Below are 22,259 nucleotides of genomic sequence, written 5' to 3'. Positions count from 1 at the left end.
ACATAGAAAAGACAAGGAACAACAAATGCTTGTAAGGATGTGGAGAAAAGGGAACCCTCCTACACTGCTGGTGGGAATGTAAATTAGTTCAGCCATTGTAGAAAGCAATATGGAGGTTCCTCAAAAAACCTAAAAATAGAAATACATTTGACCCAGGAATTCCACTTCTAGGAATTCACCCAAAGAAAACAAGATCCCAGATTTAAAAAGACATATGCATCCCTATGTTTATCGCAGCATTATTTACAATAGCCAAGATATGGAAGCAACCTAAGTGCCCATCAGTAGATGAATGGATAAAGATGTGATACATATACACAATGGAATACTATTCAGCCATAAGAAGAAACAAATCCTACCATTTGAACAACATGGATGGAGCTAGAGGGTATTATGCTCAGTGAAGTAAGCCAGGTGGAGAAAGACAAATACCAAATGATTTCACTCATTTGTGGAGTATAACAACAAAGCAAAAGTGAAGAAACAAAACAGCAGCCGACTCACAAACTCCAAGAAGGGACTAGTGATTACCAAAGTGAAGTGTGTGGGGAGGGTAGGTGGGGAGGGAGGGAGAAGGGGATTAAAAAGCATTATGATTAATGCACATAATGTAGGGGAGTCACAGGAAAGGCAGTATAGCACAGAGAAGACAAGTAGTGACTCTATAGCATCTTACTACAACTACACTAATGGACAGTGACTGCAATGGAATAATGGGGGTCTGGGGGCCTTGATAATATGGATGAATGTAGTAACCACAATGTTGCTCATGTGAAACCTTTAAAAGATTGTGTATCAATGATACCTTAATAAAAAAAGTTGGGGGGAGGGGGACATAAAATATTTGTAAAGACTTTCATCAAGGATATGTTAATGAAAAATATGTATGAAAAGATGCTCATCATTAATCACTAAGGAAACACAAACTTGTACATGAATGTTTATAGCAGCATTATTATGATAGAAACAACCCAACTGTCCATTAACTGATGAATGGATTAACAAAATGTGGTATATCCACATGATAAAATCTTATTTGGTCATAAAAAGGAATGAAGCGCTGATACATACTACAATATGGATGAACCTGGAACACATACTAAATGAAAGCAGCTCATCACACATACACACACTCAAAAAAAAACACTTACTCTATTCATATGAAATGTCAAGAATAGGAAAATTCTAAGAGACAGAAAGAAGATACATGATTGCTTAGGACAGAGGATGGGGGAGTAGAGGACAGAGATGATAGCTAAAGGGTACAGGGATTTTCTTTCTGAGGTTATGATGAAAATGTTCTAAAACTGTGGTACAGCTGCACATATCTGTAAACACAGTAAAAGCCACTGACTGTACACTTTAAACTTGTGAATTGTATGACATGTTAATTATATCTCAATAAAGAGATTCTTTTAAACATGTAACTAGACACCATACACACCTATTAAATGGCTTAATAAATAAATTACTGATATATTACACAGAGTGACTCAGTCTCAAAAACATTATGCTTAATGAAAAAAGTCATACAAAAATATTGAATACTATATTATTCCACATATATGACATTCTGGAAAAAGCAGAACATATAGGAACAGGAATCAGATCAATGGTTGCAAGAGGCAGGGCTAATCAGAGGAGACTTTACTATAAAAAAGGACAAAGAAACTTATCAGAGTGATGAAAATGTATTTTGATTGTGATGGTGGTGATGTGACTGCAGACATGTCAAAACTTGGAAAATTTTACGTTGAAAAGGGTTAATTCTTACTATATATAAATTATATCTGACTTTTGAAAAAGTTGTATCCAACTTAACTGCAACTTGATTTTTTTTTTAATCCTAATACAATGATAGTAGTATGGAAACTGCTACTATACTAACTACTAAAGTTCAAAGACCAGGCACCCTTTGGCCCAGCAGAAACAGACCAGATCACATATGTAAGTATGTTCATGGTAATACTGTGAATACTCTGTAATGGCTAAACACAAAGACACAGACACCACAAGGGAGCTCTTCATGTACTGTTCTATCAAGAGTCCCAAATTATATTTTATGTAATAAGCAAGGGATGGATATTTTGCATGAGTCTATATATATATATTTTTTAGAAGAATAAACAAGCAACTAAAATCATACTAAAGAATAAACTACCTGCTATCATTAAGGGATTAGGAATTAGGCAAATGTAGAATACGTTTTTATGCTTTATGATGTGTAAACCATGCAGAAATAAGAACTAAATATTTAGAACACTACATTTAAAAATATACAGTTTAAGTACAAATTATGAACATTTTTAGAACACTGAAAATATTCCAGAGACAGACATTATCATGTACTCTTACAAGCTAACTTTCAATTACCAGAAGAAAATAAGCAATCCACATAGGAGACTATGCACTTAACCTTTCTTTGTGACCTCAGCACTCCACAAAAATAGAAGAAAATAAAAAGTGTTAAGAAATGGAGAACAAAGAATGTTTTGGAAGGAAAAGGTACATTTTTTTAAAGGACGCATAAATGAAAAAATATTAAGAGAGCCAAGAACTTGTTATACCTTTGAAAACTCCAATATCTTTCTGTCCTGGAGTGCTGTGCTCTTCCAACCCTAAAGTATTTTCTATGTCTTATGAGGGCCAAAGAGAAATAACTAGGACTTCTTGCCACAGACAAAAAGTAACACATGTCCTGTGCAACTGAAAAACCCAAAGACATCGTTTAAACAGAGATACACACCAGCACAACCAGAGCATCTGGGTGGGTTATTTTAAAATTCCAGAAGCACTTGAAACTCCTTAAAATATCATATTCCCAAATGTAACAATCTTTCATTCTGTAGTTGAGAGTGTGAAGCTAGATAACTTCAGATGAACAGTATCTCTGTGCAAGATATATAGGCTGATGAATTAATTTTTAGCATACATGAACAATGTTTCTCAATTCTGGTCAAATCCTAGGCTGATCAGCCCCTTCTAGTGTGGCCAGACAACAAAGTTCACTTAACAAGCGCAGACCTCCTCCTGGCAATAGTTAGAAAAGCGAGGAATGTTTCACCCTCCAACTTACTGGTTTCAAAGACCCATAACCCTTCAAACCTGGGTTGCAGTCTTCTGATAGCACTTGCCCAAACCTCTCCCATGGCTTTTTCAGTCAGCACTAAAAACCAAGGCTCCCAGCTACATTCCTAAATAGAAAGGTAAGTATTTAAATTCCATATTGAAACTTCATAAGCAATGGAAATAAGAGGCAAGCCAATTCTGTGCTAACAAACCAAAGAACCTGGTTGCGCTACTGTTAAGAAAAACTGGTTGCTTTCCCCAATACAGAACAACCCAAAATGCCTCAAGCTAGCCCAGTCCTAGAGATGAAAGAACTCTAACTGGACTTAATACTTACAACCCTCTTCAATTGGCAAAAAAATCTCTTATAGTGTAATTAACTATTTTTTTAAAAAAGCTATAAATCAAAACAAATAGTAACTAATAAGGAGAAGATATCAGAAGATACCAACATAATACATTTACATCTTTAACATGATATTTGATGACAAAATTAACAATCAATAAATATTAGATGCTATTAAAACCATCATGTGAAACTCTGTACTATTTTCTGAAGATTAAGACAGACTATTTAAAAGGTATAGTTTTACTGAGATTGATCTATCTGATAAGCATCTGGATCTCATTTAAAGGCAGACCTTCCAGCCCCACTCTATGTACTCCAGTTTAAAAGTTAAAATTTTAATTAAATTAGACTTTAGAACTGAAGCTCATCTTTAAAGTGTAAGTAACCTGGTGGAGTATTTTGAATAAAGAAAAACAAACTGCAAATCAAAACTTCATTTTGTATTAACAGCAACACAGAAATTTCGACACAATCTAACTGTAGAGTACAGTATAATGGAAAAAAAAACATGACTTTGAAATCAGTGTCCTTAAGCAAATTACTTAACCTCTCTGTATCTCAGTTCTTTCCCTGGTGTACTGAAGACAGCACCTCCTGCTTAGTTGGGCTGATGTAAAAACTAACTAAAATAATGAGAAAACAGTTAAACTTCCTGGCACATAAGAGGTATTTATAAATGTCACTTGTTCTTCCACATCTTTCCTCAGCTGTCCTGAGTTACATTCTCCCTAAATAAAAATAAAGTGAAGAACAAACAACACAACTAAATCATGTATCATTACAAGGACAGGCATCTTGAAACAGCTGATGTGGCACTTCTCGAAGGGCCACCTTAAAAAAGTAACTCTTACTTAAGAATGATTAGAGGCAAAATATAAGGATTCATTCACTGTAGCACTTTTCAATGGTGAACATTTACACTATAAAAGTAATTCAAATTCCCCTTTAAATTTTTCAGAAACACTCATGAGATGTCTATTCCATATTCTCATTTTATTAACAGTCATGCAAGTTCCTGGCTGTCTAATTTCAGACAGCATTCAAATTTAAACACAGAATGATGACAGACTTCAATAATCAAAAAAGAAAATGTATCCATTCATAGTATATAATTACAAAGCTTTCATTCTAAAAATATGTATTCTGATAAATACACTTAGAACATATATGTTACACATATGGAAAGACCTTGCCACTCTTAAGCACTTTTGAAAGTGAAAAATTTTGCAGTCAGCTTTTTTATTCAAAACACAGATCAAAACTAATTGAGAGACATTGGTGTAGATGAGTTTTACACAGTGGTTCTTTGAAGTCTGAAAATACTATAACAAAGAAAATCTCTTTACAAAACTCAACACGAAGGCCTTGCTTCTAAAATGATCCAGATAATTATTAACCAGGACAACCAAATAAATAAATAATTTGAAAACATGGTTTTACTGATGTACAAACACCAAAAAGCTGTATACTTCTATAAATGCCACTAGCTAAATATTAAAAAGGATCTTACCCTATTTTTATAAATGGCTCACAGTTTATTCTCACACTAATACTTCTGTTGTGTCAGTGATAGTAATGCCTTACATTAATGTAGACTTTTCCTTTTGCAAAGACTTTTTCATATTTTATGTTCATTTAAGCCTTACAACCACCCTGAAAAATAGGTAGTAAGGCAAACAGTATACCCTATTTTACAAATCAGAAAAACAAGGCCCAATGAAAGTTGTCAAGGTCACAAAGAGAATAAGGGGTGTAACATCAGTCTCTCTCATCTACCTACTCATACTCATTAGAATTAAAGACCCGAAAAATGAGTGAGGTCAATGAAAAAAAATTAAGGCATTATTCATCTCAATTTACTTTTGCTTCTTAGATCTTCAAGAAGCTGAGTATACAAATTAAAATATTGTTAACCTAACTTAAGAAAAGCTCTAAGGTAGTTAAAAAAGTTCAGAATCTATACAAATATATACATACTTAAATATAATCCAAGGCAACAAATTGGAATCTAGGGCTTAAGAATTCTTATCGCCATGCCTAGAATTCAGGTTCTTACTTTTGACTAAGCTTCTGTGACTAACACAAGCATGGTGACTAAATAGAATTTGAATCACTATTGCCTAGCCAGGCAATTCAAACAATCAATTTGTTAAATCTTAAAACAATCACAAACCTAAGTTATGTTAAATTCAAATAAAAATTTTCTCACTTAAATTTAAAATTGTACCAAACTGAGTTGTTCTCCATCAGTATTGCTTATTAGATTACTATGAGAAAGTCTGGCATACACTACATACATTAAAATACGTATGGAATGCTAAGGTCTTACAAAACAACATGGAAACACAAACATCTGTAAGACTGTTTCACTTTTCAGGATTTTTGCTAAAACTGTAAAAACCCCATAAAGGAAAACTCAAACTGTAACCAAAGTGGCCAGAAAAAAGCTTCATAAAGGAGGAAATATTTAAGTGAGTCTTTAAAAAAATGACCTGGATTGGTGTGAGAGAGGGAAAGTAACCAAGAGTTACTAACATGGGTAAGAAGGGAGGAAATAGCTTCCCTGAGGTATGCTGATAAAGGCCTGAAAAAGATGGCAGGTAGAATGGAAAGAATTACAAAGGAAAATAAACTAATGTTTTTTTCCCAAACTCCACAGTTAGCTTTATACAAAATCAATTCAAACATGAGGGCAGTTTACCCAGAAGATAATGCAAGATAACTGTTCTTTGTGGTTACAAGTATCATTCTTGACAATTACCATCCACATGAATGGATTCTACCTGACAATAAGAAATGAGGCCTTAGGTTTTTTACTAAATAAATACGTCCACAAAAGCATTTCTCTTCCTGTACTTTGATCTTATAATTAAGTGAGAAGAGTAAAAATGAAGGGAAATGGAAATTGGGACCTAGCTTAAAAGCAGAGGGAAAGAAGGATAAGCATGGGTTCTTTTATACATTTTAATGTAGTCGCTTTCACAATCAGCAAAGGGGAGTGTTTAATCCAACAAATTAAGAAGAAAATTCTGAGAAATTCTGAGAAATCTTCTGAAAGAGATGATAAAGAGGAATTAGGATTTCTTTTTTAAAGCCTTGGACAAGAGATACAGCAAATGACATTTTACAATAAAAGTCATTTAACCTATTTCATATATAAAGAAAATTGTAAGATATATAAAACGCCAGATTTTATGTTACGAGTAAACTCTTTCTTCTTATTTCTCCTAAAAAAATTTCCCAGCTTGATGAGAATTATGGACTGCTTTCCACCAGATTCTCAAAGGTTTACAGAAAACGCTAGGGTTTTTTTTCCCCCCTTTCCTCCATGTTATTTTCTATTTTGTTTCAACCAATTTGAAGTTAAGTATGTTTTCCTGAAAACTGATTATGTTTAAAATCTACTGCCTTCCTTAAAAAAAAAAAGAAATCACAAATAGAAATCCACAGAATACTGCTTAAAGTTTCAAATTAAATAGTTTTGGTCCTTTCCAGAAGACTACATTAACTAACTTTTCATAAATAACTGAGGAGCCATCTGAAAGGATAAAAACTGATTATCCTCTAAGGATAAATAGTTGGAGAGTAATGTTAGAAACATTTCTGTTTGGGAATAAGAAGCTCTGGTACTATATACATTGTATTAAGGGTTTCATTACCATTTTTTACTTTGTTATATGTTAGCTAATTTTTTTAATTAAGGTATCATTGATATACAATCTTATGAAGGGTTCACATGAGCAACATTGTAGTTATTACATTCACCCATATTATTAAGCCCCCCTGACACACCCCATTGTTCTCACATCATAACTGATTATTATAGTCACAAAAACAAAAATAATACAGTCATTCATTTCAATTATAGTCCTGAGTCACATTTGGTGCCTCTTTCTCTGAAATGTATTTTATTTCAAACTGACACAGATCCATCTCTATGTAGTTTCTAGTCCAGTGAACCTAGTCTAGTTGAAGGGGATGCCTTAAGCATGCCAAAAGCCTTAAATGTCCTCCTCTCCTTTCCAATCATCCTAACACTACTAAATTATTTGTCTTTAAGCACTATCTTGACTCACTGCCTGGGATTCAAAAGCCTCCAATGATTCTCCACTGCACATTGAAAAGACTAGAAATTCTTAACCTAGCATGATTAAACTTTGTAAGCCTGTAAGCCAACCAAAAGGCAGTGAAAAACACATTTCTGTAACCACAAGGGCAGTCAGCATGATACTTCTTATAGAATATATGCAAAATATGAAGGAATTAACACTTTCAATATATAGAGAAATATGTAAACATTCCATCACAAAAGCAGAAAACAGTCTTGCTAAGACTCAGTGAGCAAATATACCTTACCACCTAGCTTTCTAAATATTCAGTCTGAATGTTTCCTAAGCTATTATTGTTATTGTTTGCAAAATGAAGGACTAAAATTATTGATTTATGAAGGTATTTCAGAAGAAAAACACAAACCTCATGGATTAATAAAATCAGAAATCAATGTTTTCATTTCCTAAATTATTGAATATATCATTTCATTCACTAATAGCAGTGTTTATTTCTGAAGTAACAAATTTGTTTTTTGTGGACCTAGAAAACAAAACATCCATTGAATTATCTTGCCTTGAAATAAAGAATGAAAATATGTAACATGCCAAAAAATTCATTTACAATATGGAGGCCTTCTTTTAAATTGGCTAGTAATATACAGTAGCAACTGTAGCTTTCCTAACTGTAATCACTGGAGAGTTCAAGCAATTTACTGGGAATTCCTAAAAATTATCTCACACATGAATAAAATCTGAGCAGAATAATACTGAGAGAGAAAGAAAAATTAGTCTGGTGACCAATGGTTCAACTCGCTCAATATCCACTTTCCAGCCCACCTTCTTCTGTCTGAAGTTCTCTAAACTGTAGAGCAGACCTCAAGAAATTATTTAATCAATTCTGTTCAGAATGATATTATAAGCAACTCCAAAAGAACTGTGCAGTTATCTAATACTTGACTGAGAAAACACACACACTTAAATTTAAGAAATAAAATTAAACATAAAAATATATTTTTGTTGATGATATTGCTATATTATTATAAATGGAATCAGCCCCTCAAAATTATAAAATATGCTTTCATAGTAAAGTTTGGTCCACTCTGCACCCTATCAAATATTAGAAAGGAACTTTCTACTTCCCTGAGATATTCAGATAACAGCACTGAATAATCACCCCACACCCACACTCTTCCAAAGGTATTTGTGTTTTTAGAGATGAAAGTCTAGAGCAAAGAACAGACTTTTTCTGTAAAGAACCAGAGGGTAAATGTTTTAGGCTTTGCAGGCCTTACTGTCTGTGTCAACTACTCAGCCTCTGTAGTGTGAAAGCAGCCACAGACAACATGTAAAGCATGACCTTGGCTGTGTTACAATACAACTTCACATACAAAAACAGGCTACTGGCTAATTTTGGCCCAGGGGTTATAATTTGTTCACCCCTGATCTAAGGGATTAAATTTTCAAGTTTGCTGACTCTGTCCCTATGACATGAACAAATTCATGCAACTACTTTTGGTCTTTATTTCCTCTACTTAGAGTCCCAGCTACATCATTGATTTTCAACATTTTTTTAGTGGTGAATCTTTTTCTAATAAAAACTAAGTGTGAAGGATATGCTAGATTTCCAGGCCTCCCTGAGAAGCCCTCCAGGGCCATCTATAGTCTGTCAGACAATGAGAAAACCATTTGTCAGTTGTGCTAAGGTTCCACTCAATACCAGGAACCAATATTGACAACACCTTTTCCTCAATGTCACTTCAGGCATCATCAGAAGGTAAAGGAAGTATTCTATGAATTAGGGACCTTTCAGATACTCCAGAAATCACACTACCTCTTTACATGAAGAAGAGCAGTTACATGTCAAAGGCAATGGAGTGAAAGTTAAAGGCTACTTTATATATGTATTTAATTGAGATGTCTCTTGCTCAGAATCTGTGAAAAAAAATTTTACCTACAGTAAGTTTTATTACAGCTTACTCTTTTCTAAAATTTTATATGTAATCAATAAGTAAGATTTCAATGGCACATATTTAATCTATTTCTGATACTACCTCTTAAGAAGTTTATATATTTGCATGTATATCACTCTACAATTTAAAAACAGTCCTATCTATTAAAATGGATCAAGGCTAGGATGTCTATATAGTAACAGGTAATCAAAAAATTAAAGATACTAGAGTTTAATTTAATTTTATAATTTAGGTCTGTCAATAATTTAAATTACTGTTCTTGATAATGGTCAAAAATCTCAAAGTAATAAAAAATCTGCATAATAGAACAAAAAGAGATGCAGGAGCCCAGAGGAAGAATTTACAAATCTTTTAAATGCCAGTGAAAATATTTCATGTAAATGACAGTTCAAAATACCAGCACCAAAGTGATTAAACTTACAGGGAGGCAGCTGCCTGATACTCAATAAAAACAACTTTGTTCCACAAAGATACATTTCTATAAAGGGAGACTTACGTGTCACAGAAACTTAACCAAAAATTACTCCTACTTCACAGCTTTTATTCAATTTTCTATTAATACAGAAATATAAAATGTCTTTTTCCCCTGTAGCTCAAACTCTCAGGAAAGAGAGATAAAGTCATTAAACAATTTATTAGCTCCAATTCCTTGCTAAGGGTTGTGCTAAGTCCTGAGCTTTAAATATGATAGTAAGTCTCAGCCCAGTAAACTCCCAGCCTAGGGAGGCTGAGACAGAGTGCAAGTTAATCTGTGTTAAATGAAATCAGGATCCGAACTCAGACTCCAAATTCAGGCATATATTACACTCCACCACTCCACCAAAACAAGTAACTTATGAAAACAGAGTATTTTTAAATGATAAATACCCCAACTCTGTCCAAAACATTTCTAGCCATTAGCTTCTGATAGCAAATTGTTTAAATGACCCCGCTACACATAACAGTTCATCTATATAAATATGAATGCGCTAACAAAAAGCCCATAACTAAATATAGCAGTTGCTCTAAGACAGGACACAGTGCATACTTACTTAAGGTTTTAGTATCAAATTTGTCTTGTGTAACATTGGACGTCAAACCATTTTTCTTAAAGACATAAATTTATAAGTATGAATTCAACAAATTACAGAAAACTTTTTAAAAAGCTATCTTCTAGGAATATTTTATATACAAATGTATATTATTTATAAAAAAGTGATTCAGCTTTTGAGAGGAATGACAAATTGAAACATTCAAGTCTCAGAAAAATGACAATATATTACTACAAGCAGAAATACCAGAACACACAAATGTTGCACTTTAAAAAAATCAAATAAAATGTACACAGTTTTAAAATTAGAGTGAATCTGAAGCAAATGGAATTCATTTAGAAAACGTAAGCCTACATTGTATTTTAAATCAATAGTTACCATTTAGATATATTTAAAACTTATTCAGTATTTTATTTATATTTATATATAAGCTTACCCTCTGGTATTTTTACATCTATTTTCAACTAAGAGACCATGGTTCAAAAAATTAGTAATCATATATCTAATAAGGTAACCAGAAGTTGAATAATCTATAGGATTCCATAACTGTAGCTACAGTAACACAGCTCTATAAAACAGCAAGATTTCCAAGAGGTCTCCTGAGAGCCACTGCATAAATTTATTACAGTCATCTGTTTCCTATGCAAAATAAATTTAACAAGTACTATCAGCTCACTGCACTCATTCATCTTAATCTCCTTCTCTCCTGCCTTTCTGTAATACAGCGGCTTAAAAGCTAAATACTCAAATTTCCAGCCTCCCTTGCAACTAGGAATAGCCATGTGACAGAGCTCTGCCCAACAGCAAGTACCTGGAGAGGGCTTTCCTTCAAAATAAAAAACAAACTCATACCAAGAAAAGGATTTTCAACATCCTCTCTTCTCTCCTGCTTGGTGGTGCAGCCACCAGTTTGTGACCTTGAAAACTACTATCACTTGCTAAGTAGGAGACTGAGCCAGTTTCCTTAAGGACATTCATGAGCACCTATACCAATCCTGTACTGCTTACTTTAGATGTTATTGTGTGAGAAAAATAAGCTCATAATTAAGTCTCTCTATATATAGTTTTCGTAACCTAAAGACTAATGCAATCCTAACAAAATCTATGCTATGCATCAAGTCTATAAAATTGACCTGTATGTTATGAATCACTTTGGTGAAATTAGTCTAAAGATAAACTAAGGATGAAAAATTATCTAAAGGAAAAAGAACAGAGCATAAATGAATAGCAACCATTGAAAAATAATATTACTTTAATAATAACCAATACTTATTAAACACTCCATGCCAGAAACTGCTAAAGAACTTTAATATGCATGACTGTATTTAATGTTCACCAACCATATGAGGTTGGAAATTTTACCATACCCACCTAATGGTAAAATTTTCATCAATTTGTGACAGAAACAGAATAATACAGTAAAACAAAACTAAGTAATTTGAAACTATGACCTATTTTTACATTAAAATGTCTTTTTTTATGACATGAGAATAGGAGAGCAAGTTTACATTCATTTAAACATATTTTTAGCAAAATAAATGACAAATCAATACCAGTGCCCCAACATTTTATGAAATTTTTAACAGTTCATGAAATCCAAAAACCTGAGACCCACCCAAGTATTATCTGCCCAGGGCCACAAAGCAGGTTGCTTGACACCAAAGTCCAGAATCATACATAACCAGTAGGTTATAAATGAAGGAAATACACTAGATTAACTCAAAACTACTACTGGGTGAATACAACAAAAGATATTAAATGCGTAACTACAAAGGAAAATAGCTATCTCAGCATACATAAGTGGGAATAAGGGCTTAAAAAGTGAAAGGATTTTACCGTATTGCCCCCCACGGAGTTTTTCTCTGTGTGATGTAGATTTAAACCCACCAGAGAATATGGAGTCAACAAAGATATTCCGACCCTTCCAACTCAAGTCTCAAATGAGATTAGGTGTAGAGATTCACGTTTGGGAATAACTTTTGGGTCTCTGTGTACATTTTTTACATCTAAAAGCAGCTTATGGTTTTCCAAATTGAAGGAGCAGGGCAGGTATACAGCTAATGTTTGCCCCTAACACTTCTTAATCACATCCTTGCTTTCCTTCCACCCCCTCACTCCTACCAAAAGTAATAAAGACTTTTTAAGTTCACAGGAAAGAAAAAGGGGAGGGGGGATGTACAACCTTAGTTTCACCTAGACTGACTTCCCTTAAGCTACAATTTCTTTTCTAATGTGCTTATTGTACACAGAATTTTTATTTTCTACACAATTTTTCTTATGCAAATAGTCTAACTTACCTAAATTCAGGATCATGAAACAGTCAAAACTGATAAAATATACAGCATCTTGTAAAAAAACTACAAAATTCAGGTAAGGCAAACAAATTTTAGCTCTTCTTGTTCATTTATTTACTAGCTAGTGTATATTTGTATTTTAAATTTCTCCCAACTAAGATAATGCTTTAGCCATGTCACTAATGCTCCAATACATACAAGTATTTAGCTAAAAGGGACTGATCTCTTCATTAAGAAAAATTATTAATCAGGAAAAAGATTATTTTTAAAAATATCTTAATTTGGTAGCTCCTTGTCAGAGTCACAATAAAACTCAAAAAGCTAAGCTTTCTTTCTTTTAATTTTGAAATAACGTTAGAATAAAAAAGTTTATTTGAAAAAAATAGTTCAGAGATTTTATACTCCTCATTCAGCTTTCCATAATTTGACATGTAAAATAACCACAGTAAAATTATCTAACTATTCACATTTCACCAGTTGTCCTAACAATGTGTTCTTCTGATCTAGGATCTAATCCAGAATCCCATATCTCATTTGGTTATGTTTCCTTAGCTTCATTCTGTGACAGTTATTTAGCATTTCATCCTTTTATAACCAAGACCCTTGGGAGCACTAGACTGTTATTTTGTAGAATGCCCTAAAATTTGAGTTTGTCTGTTTTTCTGGCACTAGTTTTTTTAGTAAGAATACTACCACAGATATGCTCTTGTCAGTGTATCATGATGTTTATTACTGGTGTTAAAAAAAACAATAGGCTAAAAGTAGAGTCACTTGTGCTAAGCCCACATCACCAAACCAAGGCTTAATACCCAATCTAATTGCAATTCCAACCTTCTCCAAGATTGCAGTCTAAACCAGTCAAGCCTATAATTTTCTGGTCAGCACTAAGGAGAGTATCTGCCACATAGAACCTTTCTATCCCCCAAAAGCAGATGAAGTAATCCGCCCTGTCCTCATCTCTTCCTCCTTCCGCAGATAAAAGCCTTCCATATTGTACAGTCCTTAGAACTCCTCACTATTTGTGAGATGGATGCTGCCCAATTCATGAATCATTCAAGAAAGCCAATTAGATCTTCAAATTTACTCAGCTGAATTCTGTTACTTGACACTGATGATAGTTAACTTGGATCATTCAGTTAATTTGGTATCTGCCAGTTTTCTTCACTATAAAGGTATTGATTTTTCCTTTATAATTATCTTGTGGGGGAGATACCTTGAGATTATGCAAATATTCTGATGACATCTGATATATGATATTTCTCATCATACTTTCATCCACAAATTTTGGCATCCACTGATGACTCTTGTTTGCAACAATTATTACTGTGATGTTTGCCTACTGGTTGAATTTCTATTTCCATCATTCCTTCAACATTTTTTATTGGAGTTCTATTCCAACAAAGAGCTGTCTCTTCTCCCCCATTTACTTATTTATTCAATATATTCAATTACTTGCTTATATTAGCATGAGCTCATGGATATTTTTGCCCCTAGAGATTATAATGCGTTTTTATTTTGTTGTTCAAACTGTCTCTGATTTGGCCATTGGGACTCCTTTGTAAACACACTCATTAGACTTCCTTCTGAATTGTAAAAACATCACTTCTGTTGGGGAAAATCAAGCAATTTCTTTGAATGAGGGGTTATTGATAGCTAAGGCAAGCTTTACCACTTCTATTACAACAAAAATAAAGTTTTTTTTAAGGAAAGGATATAAATCTATATCTATATCTATATCTATATCTATCTCCCAAATGTGTTGTACTCTCACAACTCTCTTCATCCAAGACCTTATGAACTTTGGTCTTCAGTTTATACATAGTAGGATAGAATTTTCTCATCTTTGTCATTATTTAAATCCACATCAACAAACCCCAAATATTGATATTTCAGGAACACAGCCCAGAACCACTCAGCAACAGTATTTCTGAATAGAAATTCACTTTAACCAAAAGGTAATGAGCCCTAATTGAGTGAAAAAAGCCAATCCCAAAAGTCAAATACTATGTGATTCCATTCATATAACATTCTTGAAATGACAATATTAGAGCAATGGAGAACAGATTACCCCTTGCCAAAAGGTAGGGGAGTCTATAAAAGAGCAACAGGAGGAATCCTTGTGATGATGGAATTGTTCTCTATCTTGACTTTATCAAAGTCAATATCCTAGTTCTGACATTACACTATAGTTTAGTAAAATATTAGTAATAGGAAAAACTGGGTCAAGGGTCCACAGGATCTCTGCATTATTTTTACAACTGCATGTGAGTCTACAATTGTCTCCACCTAAAAAGTTTATTTAAAAAAAAGAAAATGAGTTTAACACTAGAGTGAATGCTCAGGAGAAACCAGATAATCATCACTGTGCCCCAACCTTTTAGATCCACTAATTGGCTAGCTAGCTTCTAGGAAAGTTACTAACAGGCCTCCCCAGAATAGCCAGCTAATGGCTAATTCTTCTTTAGGGTCTCTTCTTTTCTCATTATCCTTTATGTTGGGTAGGAACAAATACTGTGAGCTAGAGAAGCACAGAAAGGTGCTGAGGGCCAATTATTATGGTGAGTGTAGGTCTGTCATCTAAACCACCATTTTGGTTAAAAGGACCAAAATGCAAATTTTTATTTCAATTCATTTAGCTGATATTAAGAATTAAGAATATTAGAATATCTGAGAAATTCTAAACCTCCACAATCTGTAACTTTCAGCTAGTAGGAGACAATGAGAAACTGTGTCAGGAAGGAAGACAGCTTTAGTTCCAAAGACAAAAGTTCCCTTTTAAGCCACGGACACCAACTCCTCAAAAACACTTCTTATGTGTAATGAACATGAAAGCACAGATAATGGTGGAGCCAAAAAATTTAAAATGCAAAGACTAACCTTTCCACTCCACAAAAACTCCACACCACCACACCAAAGATTCACAGATTGAAAAAGAGAAGGAAACACCCAACTACAGCAAGAAATGCATACTTCATACAGTTGGTAAGCAGAAAAGAGCATGTGAGACCAGAGGTGACTTTTTCTTTCCTGAAAAGATAAAAATCCTAACAGTCAAAATAATGTGGCAGTCAGCTGTTTTTCTCTCCACAATGTCTGACATTATAACCACTGAACATATTTTTACTAACTATATATTCAAGCTCTGACAAAGCTACAAAAGACCAATGAATGTACTCCAAATTGCTTCTCCTTCCTGATTTATCAACATCAATTAATCTAGCTAAACAAAAAATGGTGTAGATGAATAAGGAACTGTTCTCAAATACTACAATCATTACATTGTACCATTGCAAGTCAATTATGAGTTTTTATATCCATTTTTGCCTGCTTAAATTCAAATGTTCAACTCTTCCAAACGATAGAATGCTTGGAAATCATGTTATCATTATATAATAGGAAATACTAATGTACTAAGAATAATGACATGATAACTCAGGTATTTCATATTAGATTCACAAATGTAAATGCAAGAGATCTGAAGTTTAAAGAAAAAATAGTATAAGTAAAAAAAAATCTTAAAAATCAAGATTATATTCAACAATTTGAATTTTTTCCTATGAACTAGGAAATGTCCATTGTCATTTGCCATAATTAGGCTGTACTGACATGTGTGCATAGTTTGATAAAATGAGTAGCTGATATAAAAGTGCACACATTCAGCCAGCCTGTCCAGCAGATTCTACTCTTGCAATACGTCTAGTCTATCTCCATTGGGTAACTCAGACTCCCAACCATCTCAAGTCCAAACAACAGACATCAGCCTTTAACAGAACTCTTGGTCTTCTCTCACTCTCCTCCAACCACAAGCTTCTACAGACAGTGGAGTCACTCCTCACCCCCTACTCACTCCCTTGGCTCCCGGCATATTCAACAAAGATTTACACATATTTTCTTAAAACCATGTGTCCTACTTATATGACAATGGGCAGTCTAGAATACCCTTCATGTTCCCTAGTCCACTGGTGGGTGAATTCCTACTCAGCTAAGACTCAATACATGCATATAAGAAGTCCACAGCCTCTCAAGTGCTCAAGTGTCAGCATAGGACAGCTGTTACAGCACTAATGCATCACATCCTACTTACAGGATATAATAGATTGGTGACTTATTTGAAGGACAAATATCTCATTTCATCTTTGAATTCCCAAGGCCTAAAACATTAAGTATCTCATTAAAATGTGCTATAATAAGAACAATTATTAGACATTGCACTAAATAGTAAATGTAGTTTATTTTACTTAATCTGCAAAACAACCTCAGGAAGCTATTATCATTTTACAGATGAAGAAACAGTACCAAAAATGGGGTGAGGAGAATGGAATAGCCCATAAAATACAGATTATCAGAGAACTATCAACAGTGTCCATATTTCCATATCTCTTTACTCCAGATCAAAGTTACTTCAGGTAATCACAATTTATATTCACTACTATAAAACTTACAATGTAAGTAAGTTAAAACAAAAAGTTAAGTTTTCCAATGAATCAAGAAGAAGTATAGTTATTCTGTGTTTTTAAAAGGCTATTACATCTTTTGGGTAGTTAAATTTATACCTGAAGCATATCCCACTGTTACTTTATGGGACTGAACTTCAAGTATCACCAAAGGCAGACCCTATTGTAATCATTTAACTCTCTCCAAAACCTATTCAGATAAAGTTTCTTTCAGGCCTATAGTAAAAAAATTTTTTGAAAAGAAAAAGACATAGTTTTCATAAGCAGCAAAGAATATCTGATTTCAAGAACCAAGCTTTAGAGTGATAGTGTATCCTCCCTTTCTTATTAAATGGCAAGACTATTTATAGTGATAGGAGGTTATTGCTGGGTTGTTTTTTTTTTTAATGTCCTTTCTTGAGGGGGAAAAAAATGCAAAAATCTATAACAAGGCAGTCCTTTTCCTTTTTTTTTTTTTTTAACTGTTTTGTGAAAGCCCAGGGGCTGCGAATGACTGCATTAAACCAATCTCTATATACAGCACTGCAGTTGAAGAGATTATTTTAAACCTCTGCCAAAATATGCAAAGCTAATTATGGAACTGTTAATTACTAAATGTTTAAAAGGTTATTTGAAGGCAACTAAGTTTCCACTAATATTGTAAAAGAATGTTATTAATTTTGCCATAAATTTAAATTCTCAATTGTTCAAAGTCACACGCTTATACAGTTTGAAATTAGTATTTCAGTTATAAATGTGCACCTTTTGACCTACAAATTCAAACAAACATCACTGTAATGAAACCTAAATCCTTGTGGCCAAACAGGCATTACTGTGTGAGACATGTTTTCCCAAACTGCACACAGTTCATTTAGTGTGTTTTATGGACAAAAATTACTTAATAAGCAAATATTACTGGAGCCCAAAAATCAGCTAAAATATAATCAAGTATAAGCTATCTAATGAAAATATGAAACTGCTCATAACAATGATAAAAAGAAACAAATGGAAATTTTAACTGTAATAAACACAATTCTTCCACTAGACTTGAAAGTTAAATATTTGCCAGAGATACTCTTTTGTGCATAGTCTCATAATTTAAAGTTCTCCGGGCTAAAGGTATTTTTTCGTCCTTCTCATTATGACTCAAAATCTAAGTCTTGTACGGTTATGAACTCTAACAAATACGGTTATGAACAGCTAACAAATTCATGAGCTAACAACTAAATCAAAGGGTGCAGTAGTAAGCAAAAATTCAATAGTGAATGACAAAGCAATATTATTAACTAGAAGGGAATAAAGTGAGGCTATATTACACATACCATTTTAAAAAGTAACTTTTACAACTAAAAACACATTAAATTAGGTCTTTAAAATAGAGGAAACAATTCTGCAATAGATGTTTCACCTGAAAAACTAAAAACATTATGCATTTAGACACTCTAAAGAAGCAATTTCAAAAGGTCTAAACTCAACAAGTTAATAAAATGGTTCAGAAAAGTCATTTTATTGTTTAAAGCCTTGGGGGATAAAGCTGTTTGTAATTTATTTAGGTCTTTTACTTCACTAAATTGCTTTGGTGACCAAGCTTCCCATTTAGGTGATTAAAGACATAAACTCAAATAGCTTAATAAAGCAATTACTTAAGAGTTCTGTTTTTCAACTGAGGTGCACTGAAAAATATCAATAAAACGTTTAGTGTTCATTATTTTCAAGAGTGTTTGTTATTTAGAATACAGTGCCCCATTGACTGGAACTTAACCAGGTTTCCAGACACACAATATGGGATACAGGTTGGATTAAAGATGACTTTTTTCATCTTCTTAAGAATATCAGGTGAATAGTGACAGCTCCTTAAATCTGAATATGCATGATTAGGCTAAAAAGTCAGGTGACAATTTTTTTCTTTAATTTTTCCTTACCATTCCCCTTCTCTAATGACATACCTAAATAAAACGGGTTCCCATTTTCCAGGTGGACATTAAAAGCTCTCTAGTTTTCCAAGTCCCTTCATTTACACTAGATTCTCTTCTAGCTAACTTCTCAGGTTACACTAGCGACATCATGATTACTTCTAGGCAATAGATTGACCTAAATACAAAAGTACATCTTCACAGAGTTTGGGAGAGAAACTGGGCTTGTAGGTTTTTAAAAAAAGAAATTGATTTTAACAAAAAATATTTATATAATTCCTCTATTCCTCTCTTTTAAAGCACCTTTTCCTTTCACCAGTAATGAGAATCATACAAATTTCTTTACTAAGTCTATGCTGAAAAGGAAGCACGGCAGCAAAACTCTCCTAATTTCCTAATTCATATCCTTCTATCCATGATATCAAGCTGATTTAATGTTTCCTTTTCTTATATTACAAAATTCTCTCCAGAATTCATGAGACAAAAAATACAGAAAAACTTTCAGTTCTCGAATTAACAAAGCACTCAATATAAAAAGTACCTTCTACCAAAACACTTTTTACATTTGAGTAAAATTTCAAACCTTTACAAGATTATGTTGACAAGCCGGGTAAAGATGGAAAACATTCACATTTCAAACTATTTTCTCTTTAAAGCAATAATAAACAAACATGGGGTTTGCATTAGTAATAACCAGATGAACATCAAATAGTGCTGACACTATAAAATGTTCAAAATTTTGGTAGATTTCACTATGTTTACTTTTTTCTATGGTTTGGTGGGGGGAAATGTGCTTTGAGATTGTCAATGAAGCTTTCATGTTGTGGTAACAGTAATAACGGGCCACTTCTGAACCAGACCAAGTTCAATGCTGGGTCAGTTTTTACTCTAGTCACAGAACTGGCAGGTTAACAGCAAAGTTCATTTGTTTGGCACAATTCTTACAAGACAGCGGACGTTTTGTCTCTTCCAGTCTTGTGTGATGACTCCACGCCCCAAAATACACACATACACACACACAGATCCTGACAGCAGGTTTCAAGCTATTGCTATTCTAATTAATCAACCAAAGGAACAATTACCCCCTACTCTAATTTCCACTAAAGGTCTGTGACATCATTTTCTGACCACCTTTGCTAGGCTCTAACATTATCAGCTTGTGTCATTTCACTTGGCACTTCAAACACTGAAAGGAATTGAAATATTTTGCTGAAATTTGCTTCCCCATCACACTGAGAACATGCATTTTCTTATGCAGAAGACTGAATGAGTTGACAACTTTAAAACATACATTAGATGGGGAAAGCACACAAGAGGCAGTGCAATGCCCAGGGACAAGATCAAAGCAAGACACTCCTTGCTTTTGATAAAATAATCCTTTAAAATAGGAACTTCCTGGAGAACCTGAAATGAATTTTCTTGTAAAATTATCACCCAACTTACACACATTCTGTAAATACATGCAATCTATCTGTGATCCCCCAGATGTGAGGGCACCATAAGGAAAAATCAAAAACGATACCAGGTGCCATTCTTGGGCCTTGTCCAAAGGCAGCCAGTGGAAGATTCTATTTTTCTGTTCTCCCCATATTAAATAGTAGTAATGTCAGAGAAGGGGAGCATTTGGATTGGAACAGATGGCACCCGACACCTAACAAGCGAAGCAACTCTTTCAATGAGATCCTAAATGTCTGACGGTCGTAAGGACCAGGAGGATTTGTCTTAAGAGGTTTGACAAAAGGATCCCCTTAAGTCACCATCCCAACGCTTAGAAATTGCGTCATTACCCAGTTGGCAAATAAAGGCAAAAAAATCAAACCACCACATTTTTATAAAATTTCCCCCTCTCTAGGCCAACTTGAGACAACCAAAATCCAACATCAGCAGCAATTCCTCCAGTTAAAGAGAAAAATAAGCCTAAAGGTAAACGAACGTATAAAGGTTAACAAACTTATCTAAATTTGACAAGGTTGTGCAACACCAAGGAATAAAGCAGGGTGCCCTTCCGGGGAGTGCGTTTGAATACGCCTGCTCTGCAGTTAGGTCCGCGATTTAAACGAAAAGCACGAACCCAGCTATTGAACTTCTTCCTCCTTTCATTGGAAAGCAGCATCCCTTTTTCAAAACAGCAAAATGTTAAATACACAAACTCAGTGTTTTATTTTAGAAGGCCACTATTGATTTGCCTTTCGCAGAGCCACACAACTTTTCTCCTATACCTTTTCAACCACTTTGGAACTCTGAAGGTGAAGGGGGCACATGCATGGGGAGGAAAGGGGCCTGCAGCCAGGGTGGCAGGGGCAGCTGTCAGAAGAGGGGAGCCCCCCGAGATTCTAAGGCCCCTGTGTGAGGCTGGGGGAGAGGAAGCTAATTACAGAATGCCCTCCTCCGCCGGACAAACGTACGGAGGTCAGGAATGGGGAGGGCGGCGAAAAAGGGGGCAGAACACCGAGAAGAGGGGGAAATAAACCCAGGGGAAAAGACTCGGAGATGGGAAGCCGTTAGAAGACGGGGGTCCTGATGGTAGAAGCGGTGTGCGCAGGGCGAACGGTATCAGGAAAGGAAGGGGGTCAGCTGAGCGCGCAGCGTACGAGGCACAAATCCGGCCGAGCCCCGGCGGGTCTCACCTGGGGGGTCCTCTCGGCGGGGTTCTTCATCACCGCCTGACGGAAGCTGTTATCCACGTAGGACGCCATCGCCCCCCGCGGGCCGGGCCGGCTCCGCTCGGCGCCCTCGTCAGCCTCCTCCCGCCCCAGCGCAGCCGCTGCCTCCGCCCTGCTCGCTCCACCCGCCCGCCAAAGGCTAAGAAGCCAAACCGCGGCGACGGCGGCGGCGGGGCCCGCGACGGGGTGGCCTCGCTGGGCCCCGCGGCCGGGAGGGTCCCTGCGGGAACTCGGCGGCCGGGAACTCCCCTTCTTCCTCCCCTAGCTCGCCGCAGGTCCGGGGAAGGCTTCCTGGCGCGCCCGACCCCCTCTGGGCCTGGCTCGACACGCCTCCCCAGGCTCCACAAGGGACGGTGGCGGCTCCGCCGGGCCCCGGCGGGCTTGTTATTTTTAGGGAGATACGGGCGACAGTGAAGAGGGGAGGGCGGCGAGCAGACGGGGCCTGCTCTCGCCTCCCGCGCGGAGGGCCACCCCTCCTCTCAGGCGCT

At 35.3% G+C, this 22,259-nt stretch overlaps 1 protein-coding gene across 7 annotated transcripts in view; it reads right to left on the bottom strand.

Moving 5' to 3' along the window:
- The window catches only part of RAPGEF2 (Rap guanine nucleotide exchange factor 2), a 259,283-nt gene extending 237,416 nt beyond the window's left edge, over positions 1-21,867 (bottom strand). For all 7 annotated transcript variants that reach the window (XM_036887962.2, XM_036887967.2, XM_036887969.2 and 4 more), the window contains exon 1: positions 21,736-21,867. In XM_036887962.2, coding sequence (XP_036743857.2) covers positions 21,736-21,804 — 69 coding nt within the window. In that variant the 5' untranslated portion in view covers positions 21,805-21,867. The remainder of the gene's footprint in view (positions 1-21,735) is intronic.
- Positions 21,868-22,259: the final 392 nt, after the last annotated feature.

Source organism: Manis pentadactyla, chromosome 1 (assembly GCF_030020395.1).
Source record: "Manis pentadactyla isolate mManPen7 chromosome 1, mManPen7.hap1, whole genome shotgun sequence".
NCBI classification, from domain to species: domain Eukaryota; kingdom Metazoa; phylum Chordata; class Mammalia; order Pholidota; family Manidae; genus Manis; species Manis pentadactyla.
The sequence above is the reverse complement of the archived record's forward strand: the minus strand, read 5'-3'. Positions and strand labels throughout refer to the sequence as shown.